Consider the following 18,178-nt stretch of genomic DNA (forward strand, 5'->3'; position numbering starts at 1 on the left):
ATTGCGAAGGAAGTACTGGCATGTGAGGCAAACTGCCCTGAGTTCAAGAATGTTGATGTGGAGGGATGTTCCTGGGGGAGACCATTTGCCTTGGGCCCTGGAGATGGGCCTCCCCGCTAGCCAGCAGGGGTGGATTCAAAAACAGAACTTTCACACAGATCTTGAGAGGATCCTTCCACCAGCTGAGGGAGTCGAAAACTCTCGGAGGTACACTTTAGATTATGGGCGCTGCTGCAGGGTGGATATAAGACTGTGGTGAACCTGTTCACAGGTACGTCATTGTGGCAAACCTGTCTGCAAGTAGGTAGCCCTGAGAGTTGAGGAGTCCAGAGTGACTCTGATAAAGTCTATGCGCTGTACCAGAGTTAGGGTAGACACGTCCATGTTCAGAGGAAGGCCCAGGGAATGAAACAAGGCCTTGTTAGATACTGACTGGACCTCCAGGAAGGAGTGACCCTTAAGGAGCCAATCGTCCAGATAGGGGGAAAACTTATTCTCTGTTGACACAAGTGAGCTGTGATGACAGAGAGGAGCTTTGTAAAGACTCTTGGGGCAGTTGAAAAACCAAAAGGGAAGAACATGGTGTAAGTAATGGCTCTCTGCTGACGATGAACCACAGGCCTGGACCCGCAGGCACTGCTGACTATAATCTCTGATGGAGAGCGCAATGGTGTGGGCACATCCTGTGGTGCAGCACCCATAGGGACAATAACTTGAAGAACTTTCAGTTAGCAACATACTGGTGTGCATTAGAAATTTACACCCCCCCTGGTGTGGACTAGAGCTTGTCTACACAGTGCACTAAGGGTCTAGCTGGACGCAGTTGCTGTGGCCTACAAGTTCCCTTGTACACTTTGATCTATCCCTCTTTGAAACCGATGTATAGCAAAGTGCACTAGTGTGTGGCAGCAGGGTCCACACAGATGTTTAGTACATAGCAGGCTAGTGTGAGGTAGATTTACACCCCAGCTTGCAACAAACTAAGCTTTTGTGTAGACAAGCTGACCCCTAAGATGAACTTGTCCCTATTCCAAATATGACAGCAGGCAAAGAATTCCCACAGCTCCAAAACAGATTGAGGCATTCCAGCAAGGAAATCCCTGCATTCCCCATGCTGCGGTCACAGCAACCCTAGCATGTACTGCAGTCCAGGCCCTTCCAGCAAAAAGGAGAAAACTATACACACTTCTGAACAGAGAGTTAATAAAATAGGGTTGCATCACCCTTAACTCCAAGGGATAAAATAAATCTCAAACAAACAGTCTTGGAGGCCTCAGCATAATGCCACCAATCCTGAGATCAATTAAACAACTAACATTCTGTTTCCTGTGCAAATGCCGACAAGAAAGAGTAACTATGGAAAGGAGATTAATTTGACCAAAGTACTCAGATTTTGGCCCAAACTTTCTTGGAAAGCCACTGAGGACCAATACCATTTGCAATCAGAAAGTATCAGACTGTGGTAGGTGCTAGAGGGGTGGGGCTAGAGATCAGGACTCAATGCCCTTCTAGACTCAACAATGCAGATCTATTGCTAGAAGCAGGTGAATACTGACTAGGAATAAGGAAGTGGCATTACTTCTGTACATGGCATTGATGCAACCATTACTGGATACTGTGTCCAGTTCTGGTGTCCACACTGGAAAAGGGATATTGACAATATGGAGAGGGTTCAGAAAACGATTTGAGGTCTAGAAAACGTACCTGGCATTGAGACTTAAGAATCTCAATCTATTTGGCATATCTAAGAGATAAATTTAAACGGTGGGAGTAATTAAGCGACCTAGAAACAATTTACCTTGAGAGCTGGTGAGTTCTCCATCACTTTTGAAAACAATCATCCCATCGACTTAAATATACCAGAAGTTATGGGCCTGATGCAGTAATTTCCAGGTGAAAATTTATGGCCTGTGCTCACATGATCTGGCCTTAAAATCTATGAAAGAACTATTAAACTTTGACTGCACTCAGGCTAAGAGCAATGACCAAAGATTTAAGAGTCCAGCACAGCATGTATTTTGGAAAACATTTACTGGAACATGTATAAGAATATGCCCTGTAGTTTAAACCTACAGAATCAATGTACAGTTCTAGTTGGTCAACTTGATAGCAAAGTTCCAGGCACTTTAGATCTTCTACAGGACAGAATACTAAAAAAAACCCCAAAACCCTGTAATTCTGAAGGCAGACTGAAGACTTTAATGTAATGCTTTGCATTACAATAAATTACGTTGTTTTATTGGAAATGGATCTATAGACATACACCCCACATTTAAATTAAAATTTCTCAAAGGCAATGCATGTTTACTATGTAAGTGTTCTTCTAGTAGCATTTTGTTCCTTAACTGTAGATGCCTGAGTCCACTGCACAGCTGTTATCAGAGATCAATGGTCACAAAAAGGGCTCCCAGCACAGGAAGATAGCAGCTGAACCCAAGCTCTTCTAGGAAACAGCCCAGACCATCTGAACCCAGCCTACCCAAAGAGAAGGGGAAGGGTGGACCTCCCTGGCATTACCATGGTGTGAGTACATGTGGACATAATAGAGGAAGATGATCCAGTGGTTAGGACACTAGCCTGGGACTCTGGAGACCTGGCTGCAATTCTGGGCTCTGCCACAGACTTTATATGTGACCTCGTGCAAGCCAGTAATCTCCCTGTGCTTCAGTTCCTCATCTGTAACATGGGGACAATGGTATAGTCTAGCATCACAGGGGTGTTGTGAGGATAAATACATTAGATATTGCGAGGCGCTCAGATACTAGGGGGCAATATAAGAACCTAGACAGATGGATAGGGCATTTGTCATTAAGAGTCCATTGTACAGAATAGAGAACCAAATTTTTAAATGTATTTAAGCATCATAAGATACAGAGTAGTCACCTAGTGGGATTTTCAGAAATACCACAGTTCCTAACCCCCATTGAAATCAGTGGGAGACAGGAACCTGGGAGTGTCTGAAAATCCCACTAGGCACCTAAACAACTTTAAAAATTTGGCCTTGAGGCTCTTGGGCTAGCTGCTTCTCAGGCAATGGGGGAAGGTTAGTCTGAGCCATCTCACACCTGGCAAGTTCCACTGGCTAGACAGTGAAGTCTGCTTTTCTAGTTCCTTGAATTACCTTGATTTTTTCAAGATCTTGTGTGTTGAGCTATTTTAACCTTACTATAGCTTTAATTATTGATATTTTCACTAGCATGTGGTGGTGCTCCTAGGGCATTAGGTTGCCCCAATTCAGCCCCACTTTCTAGTGCAAGCACATTCTTTGTGTTACAGCATCCAAAAAAACAAAGTACAGAACATCCCTCAACTGATGCCGAAAGCAGCAGACACAGAGTAAGCGAGCGAGAGCTGCCTGTGGACTTGGCGGCGACCCACTTCCAGAGGGTTTGGAGAATGCATCATCTGCCTGGCTGAATTTCACATGAACAGCCTTTTCATTTCACAAAACATTGCAGGCCCCCAAGTATTAACTAGTAGGTATTGAAAACACTGATTCACTGACAAAAGCTGCTCAAGGACTTCATAGCAACCAGCAGTGTTTTGGTGAGAAACACAGGCAGAATGAGCTCAGATCCTCTGAAGGAAACTAAATCTGCTGTATTAATCATTATGGTAAATGGGCCAAACCTCAGTAAAACCCCTCAAATTAAACTTTTCGGCCCACACAATTCTCATTTTTCTAAAAGCTGAACAACCTTCAGTCTGGCTCTGTCCTCCCTGCCTTGTCTTCTACCAAGTCCCAAGCACACGTGCCTTTTGCTGCCTGGCACACACCCAGTGTCTATTCAGGAATTCCCTGCCTCTTGGGGCTGCTGGACATATAATTTGGGGATCTCCCTCAAACACCTCTTTGTAAGAAAATCTGTGTTATTAATTTTAATTATACAATAATCGACTCAGAGCAGAGAGTGAGACACAGCTGAAAAGTGTACAACGAACGGGTACTGTGAGTACCATATATTATGGATCAACTTTGCCAACAACTGAAACAAACCTACAAGATAGAATAAGAAATTTCGCCTAACAATTATGTCAAGATGCTAGCTCCCTCCAGAGTCATGCACAATGGAGAGATGCAATTACTGAAGTGCAATTACAAACTGTAAGCTTAAAGAAATTTTACCCTAAATTCCAACCAGTTTGTTAGTGTAGTAAGAAGAGTCCTGAAACATAAATTCTTGTATCAGAGGCCCAGTCTGAGGCCTGAAGCCTGAACCAAAGTACTTCCAGGCAGTGATAAGCAAAGCTGGGCTGTGAGCCAGAGGCAGGTCCCACTCACAGAAGTTGGCAAGAAAAGGTTGTTAGAGGCTCGTACACACACAAGTGCTAATGAGAGGAACTTGTGCCAAGACGGCAGCAGAACACTCCACATACATAACAAGGAACAGGCAGGTGCATCTTAAAGACAGGGTCAAAAGGACAACATGATGGATAGATTTGTTTGAACTATGATAAATAATCTGTCCCGCAACGGTATAAAAGTAGGTCCCGGAGTGCATATCTTTGTCCAGCATGGGGGCAGTGGAGTGTCCCGCCACTGACTGAGCTGAGTCCATTGCCAGGGAGCACAAATTCGTAGTATGCCCTGTAGTCTCTATAGGGAACTATTACTGTGCTTCATTTGACAGTAAACCTGGCTCGGGTTCCTTCGTACCTTACTAGAGTCTGTGGTTTTGGGGAGGTTCTCTCAGGGTCTGCTGTGTTAGCTATCTGCGCAGAACTGGGGCAGCACACAGAGGGAACACGCACGCAGCCAACTTATCATCCAACAAGAGTGGAGTACCACACCGGTAGCTACCGACAACAGTTAGTATGCAACAGTTCACCAATTAGCTAATTTCATAACCTTCCCAGAGCTTTAAATGTCCTTTCATCTCAAGAAAAACCACCCAAAAAACCAAGACCTCAAAAAAATCAATGAAAATTCAAGGAACTATGAATGCTGACTTCAAAGGAAGACAGTCTAGCGAAAAGAACCTGCACAGGTACAGGATGGCTCAGACTAACCCTCTCCTACCGCCTGTGAAGCTGCTAGCACAACAGCATCACTCTTGCGCACAGGGCTCCATGACCAATGCGAAAATCATTCCCCAGAATTAAGAGGCCCCTTCATAGACAAACAGACATGGACGTTAACAGTAATGCCATTATATAGTAGTCTCTCTCTCTCTCTCTCTCTCTCTCTCATGCAATATGGATCAATACGTGCATTTCACACAAGTCTATTTTCTTTTGAAAACTTTTGCCAAAAAAGTAGCCAGCATATCTTATTTTGTTAATAAAGCTGTCACCCCAAAGTTTATTTTAGTTGCATGAAGTGTTATGCAGCTACATGGTCTGTAGAGATGGACAGACCAACACACACTTCTTTCTACCAGATTCCATGCACTTAACATTTATGTGTCTAGGCATTTGAGATATTCGTATAGGCAGGATCAATCTTGGCACAGACACATTAGCATACATTTCCAAACCATGAGCCAAATTCTCCACACATATCCATACACAACTCCCAGTAATACTGATGTTTAAATATCCGAAAGCAAAGCTTGGCTCATATTTACAATGTTCCAAACTAATGAAGTGAAAGTTATTTCCTCTTCCTTTTACTCCATCCAACCCACCTGAAACACTACTGCTAAAGTCATCTTCCTTCTGCCCCTTCTGTCACACTCTTATGGTGGGAATTATTCAGCTGTGGGGGCACTTTCAGATGTCAGCAAGATTTATCAGATTCCTGGGCATTACACAGGCCAGTGCCTGTACCTCCTCATCACAACACAGTTCACCTGATTTTGGAGAGAAAAAGCAGACCCTTGTTTCAGATCTACTCGAAGCAGCTCCTTTGGGTACGTTTACACTGCAATTAAAAGCCTGTGGCTGGCCCATTCCAGCTGACTTGAGCTCAGGCGAAGGGGCTATTTAATTGTGGTGTACACATTCAGGATCAGGTTGGAGCCCAGGCTCTAGAACCCTGAGAGGTGGGAGGGTCCCTGAGCTCATTCTGCAGCCCAAGCACATGCATCTACACCGCAATTAAACAGCCCCTTAGCCCAAGCCCTGCAAGCCTGAGTCTGTTGGCAGGCCAGTGTCTAACTGCAGTGTAGACATACCTTTTGCCTCTGGGTATGCAGTGTAGCTCCTTGTCCTCTGGGGAACAGAGTGGGTCCCTTATTTTAGAAGAGGAATATGAACCCTTTCCTGGCAGGTGCCACAAACGAGTTCCTCTCCCTGGCAGAGTGGAGAGAGGTTTTGTGCTGTCCCACTGGCAGACTATGCCATCACCTATATGTTATTTGTATCCCTTCATGAATTCCTGATGCAGGACCAGGTTTGACAGCTCAAGCAGTTTCATGGGGCAGGACCATTTCTCTCCATGCAGGCTTTTAACATCATTCTTGCCAGGCTGGCTGCGGGGAGGTGTGTGTATACAAACACACCCATCCTTGAAACCTTTCACTCTCATCTTGACCTTGGAAGTATTCAGAGGAATTCTGTTTAAAGGGAACAAAAACTCCAAACCTCAAATGCCATGTGTCACATCACAGCCACTGCACACGCCCTCTTTCTGCCTCATTTAGTAATGGGATACTAACAAATACTTTAAAAGAGCCAACATTAAAGTACTACCTGAATGGAACAACTGCTGTGGCAACTTCAATGATATTTTAGCTTGGGTTTGCTTAACAGCAAATATCTCCTCTTTTTATTGGTGGATGATGTAGCTCACAGAAAGTTGCTGTATTTCAGAAAGCTAGCTGGGGCAGGAACCAGGTGTTCTTATGTTTGGACATCACCCAGCACATTGTGAACATAACCACAATATAAATAAGCAGCCACTGGAGACAAGGAATGTAAACAAAGTTCTGTAATTGATGCCCTCCCCTCTTTCGGAACAGTTTGGTGGCCTCACTGACTATAAAAGTAGCAGCTTCTTCAGGGGATCTTAATAAAAAGTTAATAGATTTCTTCTTCTGAGATACTGGGCATATTTCAGTTCACTCTGTCACAAGGGATATCATTTGTCAATCACTAAACAGCTATAAGAAGTTGCATTTCAATGGGGAATACAGAAGCTACCATGAAATTTGACCACCTTTCAAGCCAGATTTAAATGAGACTTCAGCTTCCCTTTCAAGGCAGGAAGATAGGATTGTTGAACTGAGGATATTAATCATAATACAGACTAAGTAAAAACACCATCATTGCAGTCACTTCTGATATGCACAATCTGAACAACCCTGAAGTGTCATGTCATCCCTACAGCCTTGTTACGTTTCTCCTGTGTTATGCACCATACGGAGGGCTAATCTCAAGTTTACATCAATACTTACACAGCAGAGCAAGTGTGGTGACCTGACTAGGCTATGCTAACTATGAGGAGAGGCAGAGGAAAACCAAGACTAAAAAGGATAATTTAAATTTTTTAGAACTTTCTAAGGGAAAACTCCAAAATTGTACCAGGAGCATAAATAATCTAGAACAGGGATTAACAACCTTTGGCATGCGGTCCGCCAGGGAAAGCCACTGGTGGGCTGGGACAGTTTGTTTACCTGCAGACGCTGCAAGTAAACAAACTGTCCTGGCCTGCCACCGGCTTTCCCTAGCGGACCGCATGGCAACGGTTACCGATCCCTGATCTAGACCATTACCAGAGACTTACTACGTATACTAATAAGCTATAGGATACCAACTCATTAATCTTTGTGAGCTTTTACATGTTGTACAGTTAATACCAAATGCATTGTTATTATGAACAAAAGAGATCGCTCTACAAGATACTGTGTCACTTCAGAGAAGAATAAAATTTTTCTCTCCTTGGATGTAAGTCCAGCTCCACTCTTGCTGTTCTGTTCTTTTCCTCTCTTCAGCCTGAAGTGCTCCTCAGATTCAATGTTACTGTGGCTGTACCTCTTTTCACCATGTTTATGGGGTTTCTTCACCTAAGGGGCCCTTGCTCATCCATTAGGCACTTTTGAACTGTATTCCATCAACAGATGTTCCAACAGTCACACTCTCTGTTCATGAACTTTAGGTCCTTTGTGGGTATGCCTCCCTTTACTGCTTCCAGGATCTGTTTGCATCTAATACAGCTTTTTGATCAATTTCCCTTTTCACCAATTATTTCCTTTCATTTTTTTCCTCGATACTCACTCTCTGGTAAATCTGTATCTTCTCCCCCCGTCCCTCCTCCTTCTCTAACAGGATCTGGTCACATATCAAGGTCTATTTTTTCTGCATGTCCTGACCTGAAATCTTTCCTATTTTCTTTTTCCTCCTCACTTCCCAGTCCCATACTTTTATTCTCCTCTCTTTTAGTTTATCACCTTACCTCCAACCCAGGCCCCCCATTTATCCTCGAGCTCAGCATTTCAATTCTTCTCTGCCTCTAACAGCTTTTTCCAGCTGCCCCTTTGGGTGGATTCCAAGCCCCCTCCCTTTTCCTCTCCTTGGCAATCGTCTCTTTCCCAGGACAGCATTCTGTGCTGCTGCATCACATCTGTAGCAGGTGCTCGTGCCAGGGTGAAGATTACTACACAAGCAGTTTCAGAAACAAGGCCTGGCTGGGATTTTGGTACTGAGCTCTGCAGACAGTTCATTTGAACATGGCCATTATGAACTTCCTGCCTCATTTTCCATCAAGTGAGCATCTCTTTGTTTTGGAGAGGAAATGGACATTCCAGATAGAGCTCTCTCAGAGGTGCATTCCTCCCTACCACTTTTCCTGATCTAGATCTGAAACTCATTGCTTTCCTCTGAGCCATGGGAGTCTCTTAATCTTCACATCTGGTTTCAAAACCTTACCAATCAGATGGCCTCGTTCCTGATACCAGAAAGAGCTTGGACACCTGAGCAGGCAATGGCATGCTTAGCCATGGGGGACTGCTCATAAAGCTTAGTCATCAGCTGGTGCTGTAGGGAGTTATGTCCAGCCTTCTTCGGCTGAAGAACTTGGGCCATGCAGCAAATACAAGGATGAAACATTTTGCTTTCTTTTAATCTATGATTAAGTCTAAATTTTAAGCTCATTCTCATGGCTCCTTCACTCCACTCTCCTCATCCCTGCCTCCAATCTGCCTCCTCATCCCCACCCCCATCCCTGCCTCCTTCCAGTCTGTTATCTGGTATGCAACAACATGTACATTGTTTCCACTAGTAAATTTCAACACCCCTTTCCCTTCCCTCCATCTCTATGACGCCATTTCCCATCACAGCTGTAGGCCAAGCTCCAGATCCAGCTGCGTAGCGTAGTGTACAGTTGTGTGACACTCTGTATGCAAGAAGCTGGTAATAATACAGGGCATTGTATTTATTGACAAATAAGCACACAACAGACATTTTGGTTCTGAAAAGCAAAGACTTTATGCATTACCCCATCTGGAGACACAATACAGAACACAGCGCACTGAACTCTGCAAGGGCAAGACTAAGTCCTTCAATATTCTTTGCCTTCCTGGAAACAGAGAGCATTTATAAAATTCTTTATTTAACACACTGATTTTTAGAAGCCTGTTTCCTGTGATCAGATCTTCAGAGTGGTTTTTTTTCCCCATGAAAAAGGAAAAGGAAAATGTCAAGAAAACTGGGAATAGCGAGGTGCTGGGACAAAGGGGACAAGGAAGGTTCAATTCTGGTTTGGTTATATATTTTCTGGTTTTAATTAAAAATATAGCCACTGGAGCACATTGTCTCTCCTCACTCCAGTCTGGGATTAGTCTAATTTAACCTGACACACACACTCAAGGATTACATTTGAAAAAATAGAATAGCTACTGGGGAAGCTTTCAGTTCAAAAGCAAAGGAAAGAGGATAGCATACAGTACACCCTCGCTATAACGCCCTTCATTATAACAAGCCTTCAGCTATAATGAACATAGTCCCTGTATCCCAACTACAGTACAGTAATTTTTTTTTTAAAAAATGAAAGTTGCACATACATGAACTGTTTTTATCCAGCTCTGCCACTCCACCACATGGCTGGCAGCTCCACCGCCTGTTCATTTTCATTGTCCTTTCACTATAATGAACTCCTGGCTATAAGAAACAAAAGGCTTGGGTCCCAGCAAGTTCATTATAGCGAGGGTGTACTGCATTTATATTGGCAAAAATAAATGGTTGTTTGAGCAGGCTCATTTAATTGGACTGACATTCACTACACTATGGTCAAAAAAACAAAACCACAATTAAAACATTTCCTTATTTTAGACCTACCAGATACTTTAGGTCTCTGCTATCACTGTAAATCAAATCAATGCATTACTCTAGAACTTATCAACATTCCAATCATCAGGTGACAGGCTTAGCTTTGGACCTTTACTTCAGTTGACGGAACAACACTCACCCAATATTTCTCTTTGAAGTCTTGCAAGCACTATTTTTAAATCCAGCACACAGCAAACATGCATTTTATATTTACTATAACTGACTATATCTGCATATAAATGGTACTTCCACACCCTCTACAACAAAAGCTGCCCTGGATTTGCCACATAATGACTTCCAGATGCATTGCAGATCTGACTGAGAGTCCTATTTGTGCTATTCTCTCAATCACATGCAGCCCCCTCCAATTCCTATTCCCTCACATGCTCATTTTCCACTGCACTATTGTACAATCCATAATTAATTCAGTTCATCTGCAAAATGGAGGCTTCACCTAGCAACCACTGTTAAAAAAAAACAAACAATAAAAAATTAAAAGCATCTTTTGTTCAGTGAGAAACAGCAAGCCATCCCCAGTTACACCCAGCACCTTCTTCAGAGCCAAGCTGGTCCTATCCTGGAAGAATCAAATAACTAGGAGTAATGGAAATGTGAATTATTAAAAATACCTACTATAGTGGAGGAGGCCAATGACAACATGTCTACAGGGGAGGTTTTTACCCAGACAGTTGGTTTTTACCCAGACTCCCACCTGCCTGGGCATGGGGAGAAATCTCCCTTAAGGACTTGTTATTCAGGGTTGTCCATTTATGGGGAGTTTACACCTCCCTCTGACACAGCTGGTTCAGACACTTTGAAGTATGGGGGCCCCACATTCCTCTCCCCTCATTTTGGAAATAGCCAGATGTAGGAAATTAAGATATGGGACAGCAATAGCCCTCATTGGGAAACACATTCAAGTATTCCAGCAAGAACCAGTTTTCATATGACTGGAATATGAGCCTTTGAAAATTCATACTGTGCGTGGATACATAGATGAGACAGTGGTGTAGGGAACAGGGATTTAAGTTTATTAGGAACTGGGGAACTTTTGGGGACAGGAGGAGTCTATACAGGAAGGCTGGGCTCCACCTAAACCAAAACAGAACCAGACTGCTAGTATGTAAAATTAAAAAGGTTGTAGAAGTGTTGTTAAACTAAGGGCTGGGGGATGGCTGACAGGTGCAGACAGAGAAATCCGTTAGGTGAGGATCTATTAAGGGAGATTCTGTATACCATACTAAGGAGGAGAAGATGGAAGTTGATAAAGTACAGGTAGGAACTGAAGAGAAACAGTCCAATGAAAAAAAGGAGTCTAATTCAATTACAGCACATAATGGCAGACAGCTAAAAAGTGGCAAATTTTAAAACTGCTTGTATACAAATGTTAGAAGTCTAAATATTAAGATGTGTGAACTTAAGTGCCTGATATTAAATCAGGATATTGATATAACAGGCATCACAGAATCTTGGTGGAACGATGATAATCAATGGGACATGGTAGTATCAGGGTACAAAATATGTAGGAATGACTGAGTAGGTTGTTCTGGGGGTGAGTGGCACTATATATGAAAGAAAACAAAGCGTCAGAGTAAAAATAGTAAATGGCTCAAACTGTACCACAGAATCTCTATGGATAGAAATTCCATGCTTCAATAATAAGAATATTCCACACCTGACTAGGACGGTGATGATGATTATGAAATGCTCAGGGAGATCAGAAAGGCTAAAAAAAGAAAACTCAATAATAATGGGGGATTTCAAATAGCCTCATATTGACTGGGTACATGCCACCTCAGAACAGGATGCAGAGATACATTTTCTTGACATCTTAAATGACTGCTTCTTGGAGCAGCTAGTTCTGGAGCCCACAAGGAGAGACACAATGCTTTATTTACTCCTAGGTAGAGCACAGGATCTGGTCCAAGAGATGAATGTAGCTGAACCACATGGTAATACTGACCTTAATATGAGGAGAATCTAAATGAATTATTTGTATCGGTCTTCACTGCAGAGAATATGAGGGCAATTCCCACACCTGAGCCACTCTTTTTAGGTGACAAATCTGAGGAACTATCCCAAATGGAGGTGTCAATGGAGGTGGTTTTGGAACAAACTGATACATTAAACAGTAATAAGTCACCAGTACCACATGGTATTCACCAAAGAGTTCTGAAGGAACTCAAATATGAAATTGCACTACTAACTGTGGTATGTAACCCACCACTTAAAATCAGCCTCTGTACCAGATGACTGGAGGATAGCGCAAATAGGACATTAACTTCTTTAAAAGGCTCCAGAGGGAATCATGGCAATTACAGGCCAGTAAGCCTAACTTCAGTACCAGACAAATTGGTTGAAAACGGAATGTATAACAATGGGGTTTATGTTATAACGCATTGTATTATTTAATTCAAAATTCTGTTATTTCATAAATGTAAAATGTTATCTATAAAGCGAGTTTAAGAAAGATAATAGTTGATATACAGTGGATAATAATCGTTCACAGTAGTTTATGATAAGCTTTAGTAGAAACAACTAACTGATTTACGTGATTATTTCCCACTTAATTGATTTATACTTTACCCCGAACTGATTGAGAACAAACATAATTTGGCCTTTAGATTGCCTCTGCCACTCCTTATTGCTCTGATTCATGACACCGCTCCATTGGGCGCATGACAAGTATACCTTATTAGTGATCATTTGCAGTCAAAGATGGTTTCATCTTGCATAAGCTCAATGGGCAAAGTTAAGGCTGACTATGCAAATTTAGTTTGGCATTTTTTGATTTGTAAGAAGTTAACTAAACAACCTTAAGGTTCTCTTATTAACTTAATGTCTTTTTTATTGCTGTAAAATGGTACAAAGCACAGATTTATAAATATAAAGTTCCTAACAACATATAACATGAGGCTTTTGCATATACAAACAGAAACAAGGAATCCCTACCAACTCAGAGTTAAGAATAGTGTCTGAAGTTACAGTAGCTAGGAAAAAATTACAAGGGATACTAGTCCTCAATTTTCAGGACAAAACGGTCACCAAGTAGAATGAGGAAGAACCTTCATCAACGATATAACATTTCACAGATAGGTAGGTGTGTGTGTGTGTGTGTCTCTCTCTCTCTCTCTCTCTAAGATCACTCTTTACACACACAGTATATTTGTGTATTGGTACACTTTGAGCACTACCTCACTCAAATCATAATCAGAATAAGTTCTTCTCTTGCAATCTGACTGGCTACACTGCTGGATGTTACTCTCCTATAAATATGGACGGGGCCAATGCTGATGTCATGCATGCAGCAGAGGCCATGTCTACACCACCACTTATGTTGGCAAAATTTATATAATTTCAGACATGTAACAAAACCACACTCATGAGCAATATAAGTTTCGCTGGCATAAGAGGTAGTGTTCACAGTGCTATGTTGGTGAAAGAGCTTCTCTTGCCAACATAGCTACCGCCACTCGTTGAGAGCGATTTATTTACGTCAACGGGAAAGCTCTGTGCCGCTGTAAAGTCTCTAGTGTAGACACAGTCACAAAAGTAGGGGGACGAGTGCAAATGCAAAAAGAACCCAGTTAGAGAAGTTTTTGCCCAGGTTCAGTTTATAATAGCAACAATTACTTCAGCCTAAGGCATTTTCATAGGGCTGGTGGTCTGAGGCCATTCGCTCTTCCCAGCCTTTCACTAATCCTCAGGAAATTCCCCAAGCCTTAATCACTATTGCTTGAACAAACAGTAAAACACAAATCTGAAAACCTTGATACTATAATATTGTAACACATGCACTTTTGTTGACTACATGCTGAAGTCCACTTCTTGGATTAGCCTTTAAACTCCTTCAGCATCACACAGAAGCCTAAGTAAATACATAGTACAGCTTGCTTTTAAATCCAGATTGCAAGCCTAAAGCAGCTGGAATATATAAAAATAGCTGTTTTCCTTTGTGTTTCTGAGGAAGGTACATTCTATGTATATATTATAGATGAAAGATTCATGGGGATCGGGACAATTTTCTATAGAGCAAATAGAATTTTTCACAGATTCCAAAGCCAGAAGGAATCACTATGATCAGCTAGTGACCCAGCGGTTCCCTGTTTTAATGGGGTCTCCAGGGCCGGTGTTAGACTTGCTGGGACCAGGGGCCAAAGCCCGAGCCCCACCACCCCAGGCTGAAGCCCGAGCCCCACCACCCAGAGCCAGAGCCAAAGCCAAAGCTCCCCACCTGGGGCTGAAGCCCTCAGGGTTAGGCTTTGACCCCCCCCTCCCCGCCCGCAGCAGTGGAGCTTGGGCAGGCTCAGGCTTCGGTCCCCCTTCCTGAGGTCATGTAGCAATTTTTGTTGTCAGAAGGGGGTTGTGGTGCAATGAAGTTTGAGAACCTCTGATTAGTCTAACCTCCTGTATAACACAGGCCCATAGACCTTCCCCTAAATAATACCTGTTTGAACTAGGACTTTTTTTTTTACATCCAATTTTGATTTTCAATTTTTCCCCTTTTATCTTATTCAGGGTATTTTATAAGATGCAAAGAAGTACGCTCAGCAATTTCATTAAGCAACATACTTTTCAGCACAGACCCTCAAATGGTTCCAGCTAGACCTGCCTAAGAATTTTTATCATGTGGATGTAAAGTAATTTGAATGGGTGGCTAGGAAGCCCAGTAACTGAAAGATTTTTGAATCCACAAGAGCTCTGAAAGCTCCTCGTTGGACATTCTCATCCCCATGCTCACATTAAACAAGTCAGTCACGAGGGGTCTGATGTCTGTCAATCATGAGCTTTCACATGGTCCTCCGTAACTTACCTCCTGTACTGGTGGAGCTAGCGGATTCTTGAACTCTGATAAGGAAACTGGCAAAGAGAACTTGGAAAGCACAGATGGCAAATCATGGCCAGGAAACTGACAGGAAAATTCATCTGCCAAAGGGGAGTAACTATGGAAAAGAGGTACAAGAAGAAATTAGTCTTGCAAACAGAATTTAAATAAACTTACTAATACTCATTCATTGCACAAGACGTGCCAATTCACAACAAAAATGTTCTTTATGTTCTAGGTAAATAATAAAGAATCCCATTATAGTTTATGATATCTAATATCCTGATTGAGAAAATAATCATCATAGAACATCAGGGTTGGAAGGGACCTCAGGAGGTCATCTAGTCCAACCCCCTGCTCAAAGCAGGACCAATCCCCAACTAAATCATCCCAGCCAGGGCTTTGTCAAGCCTGACCTTAAAAACCTTTAAGGAAGGAGATTCCACCACCTCCCTAGATAACCCATTCCAGTGCTTCACCACCCTCCTAGTGAAAAAGTTTTTCTTAGTATCCAACCTAAACCGCCCCCACTGCAACTTGAGACCATTACTCCTCGTTCTGTCACCTGGTACCACTGAGAACAGTCTTAGATCCATCCTCTTTGGAACCCCCTTTCAGGTACTTGAAAGCAGCTATCAAATCCCCCCTCATTCTTCTCTTCTGCAGACTAAATAATCCCAGTTCCTTCAGCCTCTCCTCGTAAATCATATGCTCCAGCCCCCTAATCATCTTTGTTGCCCTCCACTGGACTCTTTCCAATTTTTCCATGTCCTTCTTGTAGTGTGGGGCCCAAAACTGGACACAGTACTCCAGATGAGGCCTCCCCAATGCTGAATAGAGGGGAATGATCACATCCCTCAATCTGCTGGCAATGCTCCTACTTATACAGCCCAAAATGCTGTTAGTTTTCTTGGCAACAAGGGCACACTGTTGACTCATATCCAGCTTCTCGTCCACTGTAACCCATAGGTCCTTTTCTGCAGAACTGCTGCCTAGCCACTCTGTCCCTAGTCTGTAGCAGTGCATGGGATTCTCCCGTCCTAAGTGCAGGACTCTGCACTTGTCCTTGTTGAACCTCATCAGATTTCTTTTGGCCCAATTCTCTAATTTGTCTAGGTCCCTCTGTATCCTATCCATACCCTCCAGCATATCTACCACTCCTCCCAGTTTAGTGTCATCTGCAAATTTGCAGAGGGTTCAATCCACGCCATCCTCCAGGTCATTAATAAAGATATTGAACAAAACCGGCCCCAGGACTGACCCATGGGGCACTCCGCTTGATACCGGTTGCCAACTAGACATGGAGCCATTGATCACTACCCGTTGAGCCAGATGATCTAGCCAGCTTTCTATCCACCTTATAGTCCATTTATCCAGCCCATTAATCTTGCCAGCAAGCTAAAGAAGTCTGTGGGAGACCATATCAAAAGCTTTGCTAAAGTCAAGGAATAATACGTCCACTGCTTTCCCTCATCCACAGAGCCAGTTATCTTGTCATAGAAGGCAATTAGGTTAGTCAGGCATGACTTGCCCTTGATGAATCCACGCTGACTGTTCCTTATCACTTTCCTCTAAGTGCTTCAGAATTGATTCCTTGAGGACCCGCTCCATGATTTTTCCAGGGACTGAGGCGAGGCTGACTGGCCTGTAGTTCCCAGGATCCTCCTCCTTCCCTTTTTCCAAGATGGGCACTACATTAGCCTTTTTCCAGTCATCTGGGACCTCCCCCGGTTGCCATGAGTTTTCAGCAATAATGGCCAATGACTCTACAATCACATCTGCCAACTCCTTTAGAACCCTCGGATGCAGTGCATCCGGCCCCATGGACTTGTGCTCATCCAGCTTTTCTAAATAGTCCTAAACCACTTCTTTCTCCACAAAGGGCTGGTCACCTCCTCCCCAGGCTGTGAATGAACATATTCATCATGGTATTAGCTTTTGCTACAGCAATTTTTTTATTTTTATCACAGACGCCTATTAATTGGATCTATTTTCCCATGGTCCATTATTACAGATTTTTTTTTTTAAAGATATCAAACAGATGCAATATTTTCATCTCACTATCCCTAGCTCCTTTGGAAGGACAAATCATCTCCTAAGGGTTTGTCTACACAGTGTAATGTGCACTTCCGGGGGTGGGTTTTCTAAAGCACAGTGGCGTGCTGCACATGAATTAGTCCATTGAGACCCTGCTGGTGCACACTTAAGGTTGGTCTACACTTAGAGCTGGGGATGTGAGTTAGTAGTGCAGTCACAGTAGCAAGGGCAGTGGCTTGAGCTAGCTGCCCAAGTACATACCCATGGAAGCTGTGTGGGTTTGTCCTGGAGGGGAGCTAGCCCCTCCTACTGCTAGCTGCTGTACCCTGGCTACACTACTATTTTTAGCATGCTAGCTTGATAAGATCTAGCACGAGTACATCTCCTCGAGGTAGGAATCACAACACAAACTCCGAGTGTAGGCATACTCTAAAGATTCTCCACTGCGCTCTAATGTAATTCTGTTTCAAACAGCACTATGTTAAAGAACACTAGACCCTGTTGGTGTGCACTAAAGATACCCTACACAGACCAATTTATGTGCAACACATTAGTGCACTTTAGACCCTGCCTCCCCATAAGTGCACATTACCACATAGTATAGACAAATCACACTCTGCTTCAGCACAAACTTCTACTGTTTGCCTAATCTGGACAAACTCTTACATGTGCTAAGAGGTCAAGATCAGGTTGGGGTCAGTTAACAGACTACATCTATTGCCTAAACACAGGATAACACCCTTTACCTTGACTTAGCTGGCTGAGGTAAATTTTAGGCTCCTCCCTAGGCTTGACTTAAATCTGTTCTTCCACATTGCTCAGGACACAGGCTCACAACTTATACAATTAGAAACATACAGTTTTCCAGAGGTCGAACAAAGAATTGTCCCCACAAACAGCCCCCCATTTACTTCTATGCTTGACAGAAAAGATGGGCCTTGCATCGTGCCTGATAAAGTCTGACTCTGCAAAGCAGATGGAGGTGGTAATTCCAGAGTCAAGAGCCCCCAGCTGAGAACTCCCAGAGACCGGGACTATTACAAATAAGTTTAGGGATTGCTAGCTCCATAGCCTCAAATGAACTCAACTGCTGTGACAAGGTGGGTGAGG

The 18,178-nt window shown here is 43.1% G+C and overlaps 2 protein-coding genes across 16 annotated transcripts in view; one reads left to right on the top strand and one right to left on the bottom strand.

Annotated features, from left to right (window-relative positions):
- The window catches only part of MPG (N-methylpurine DNA glycosylase), a 95,132-nt gene that overhangs the window by 72,938 nt on the left and 4,016 nt on the right, over window positions 1-18,178 (top strand). Inside the window, exon 8 of one of the 4 annotated variants that reach the window (XM_078854592.1) lies at window positions 2,352-2,523. The exons of the other annotated variants lie outside the window; for them this stretch is intronic. The gene's annotated coding sequence lies outside the window, so the exon portion shown is untranslated. The remainder of the gene's footprint in view (window positions 1-2,351; window positions 2,524-18,178) is intronic. 4 annotated transcript variants of the gene reach the window in all.
- Window positions 1-18,178, bottom strand: part of NPRL3 (NPR3 like, GATOR1 complex subunit) — a 102,422-nt gene that overhangs the window by 23,402 nt on the left and 60,842 nt on the right. For all 12 annotated transcript variants that reach the window (XM_073362666.2, XM_073362671.2, XM_073362667.2 and 9 more), the window contains one exon: window positions 15,020-15,149. In XM_073362666.2, the coding sequence (XP_073218767.1) occupies window positions 15,020-15,149 (130 nt within the window). The remainder of the gene's footprint in view (window positions 1-15,019; window positions 15,150-18,178) is intronic.

The sequence above is a fragment of the Lepidochelys kempii genome, chromosome 10, assembly GCF_965140285.1.
Source record: "Lepidochelys kempii isolate rLepKem1 chromosome 10, rLepKem1.hap1, whole genome shotgun sequence".
Taxonomy (NCBI): Eukaryota; Metazoa; Chordata; order Testudines; family Cheloniidae; genus Lepidochelys; species Lepidochelys kempii.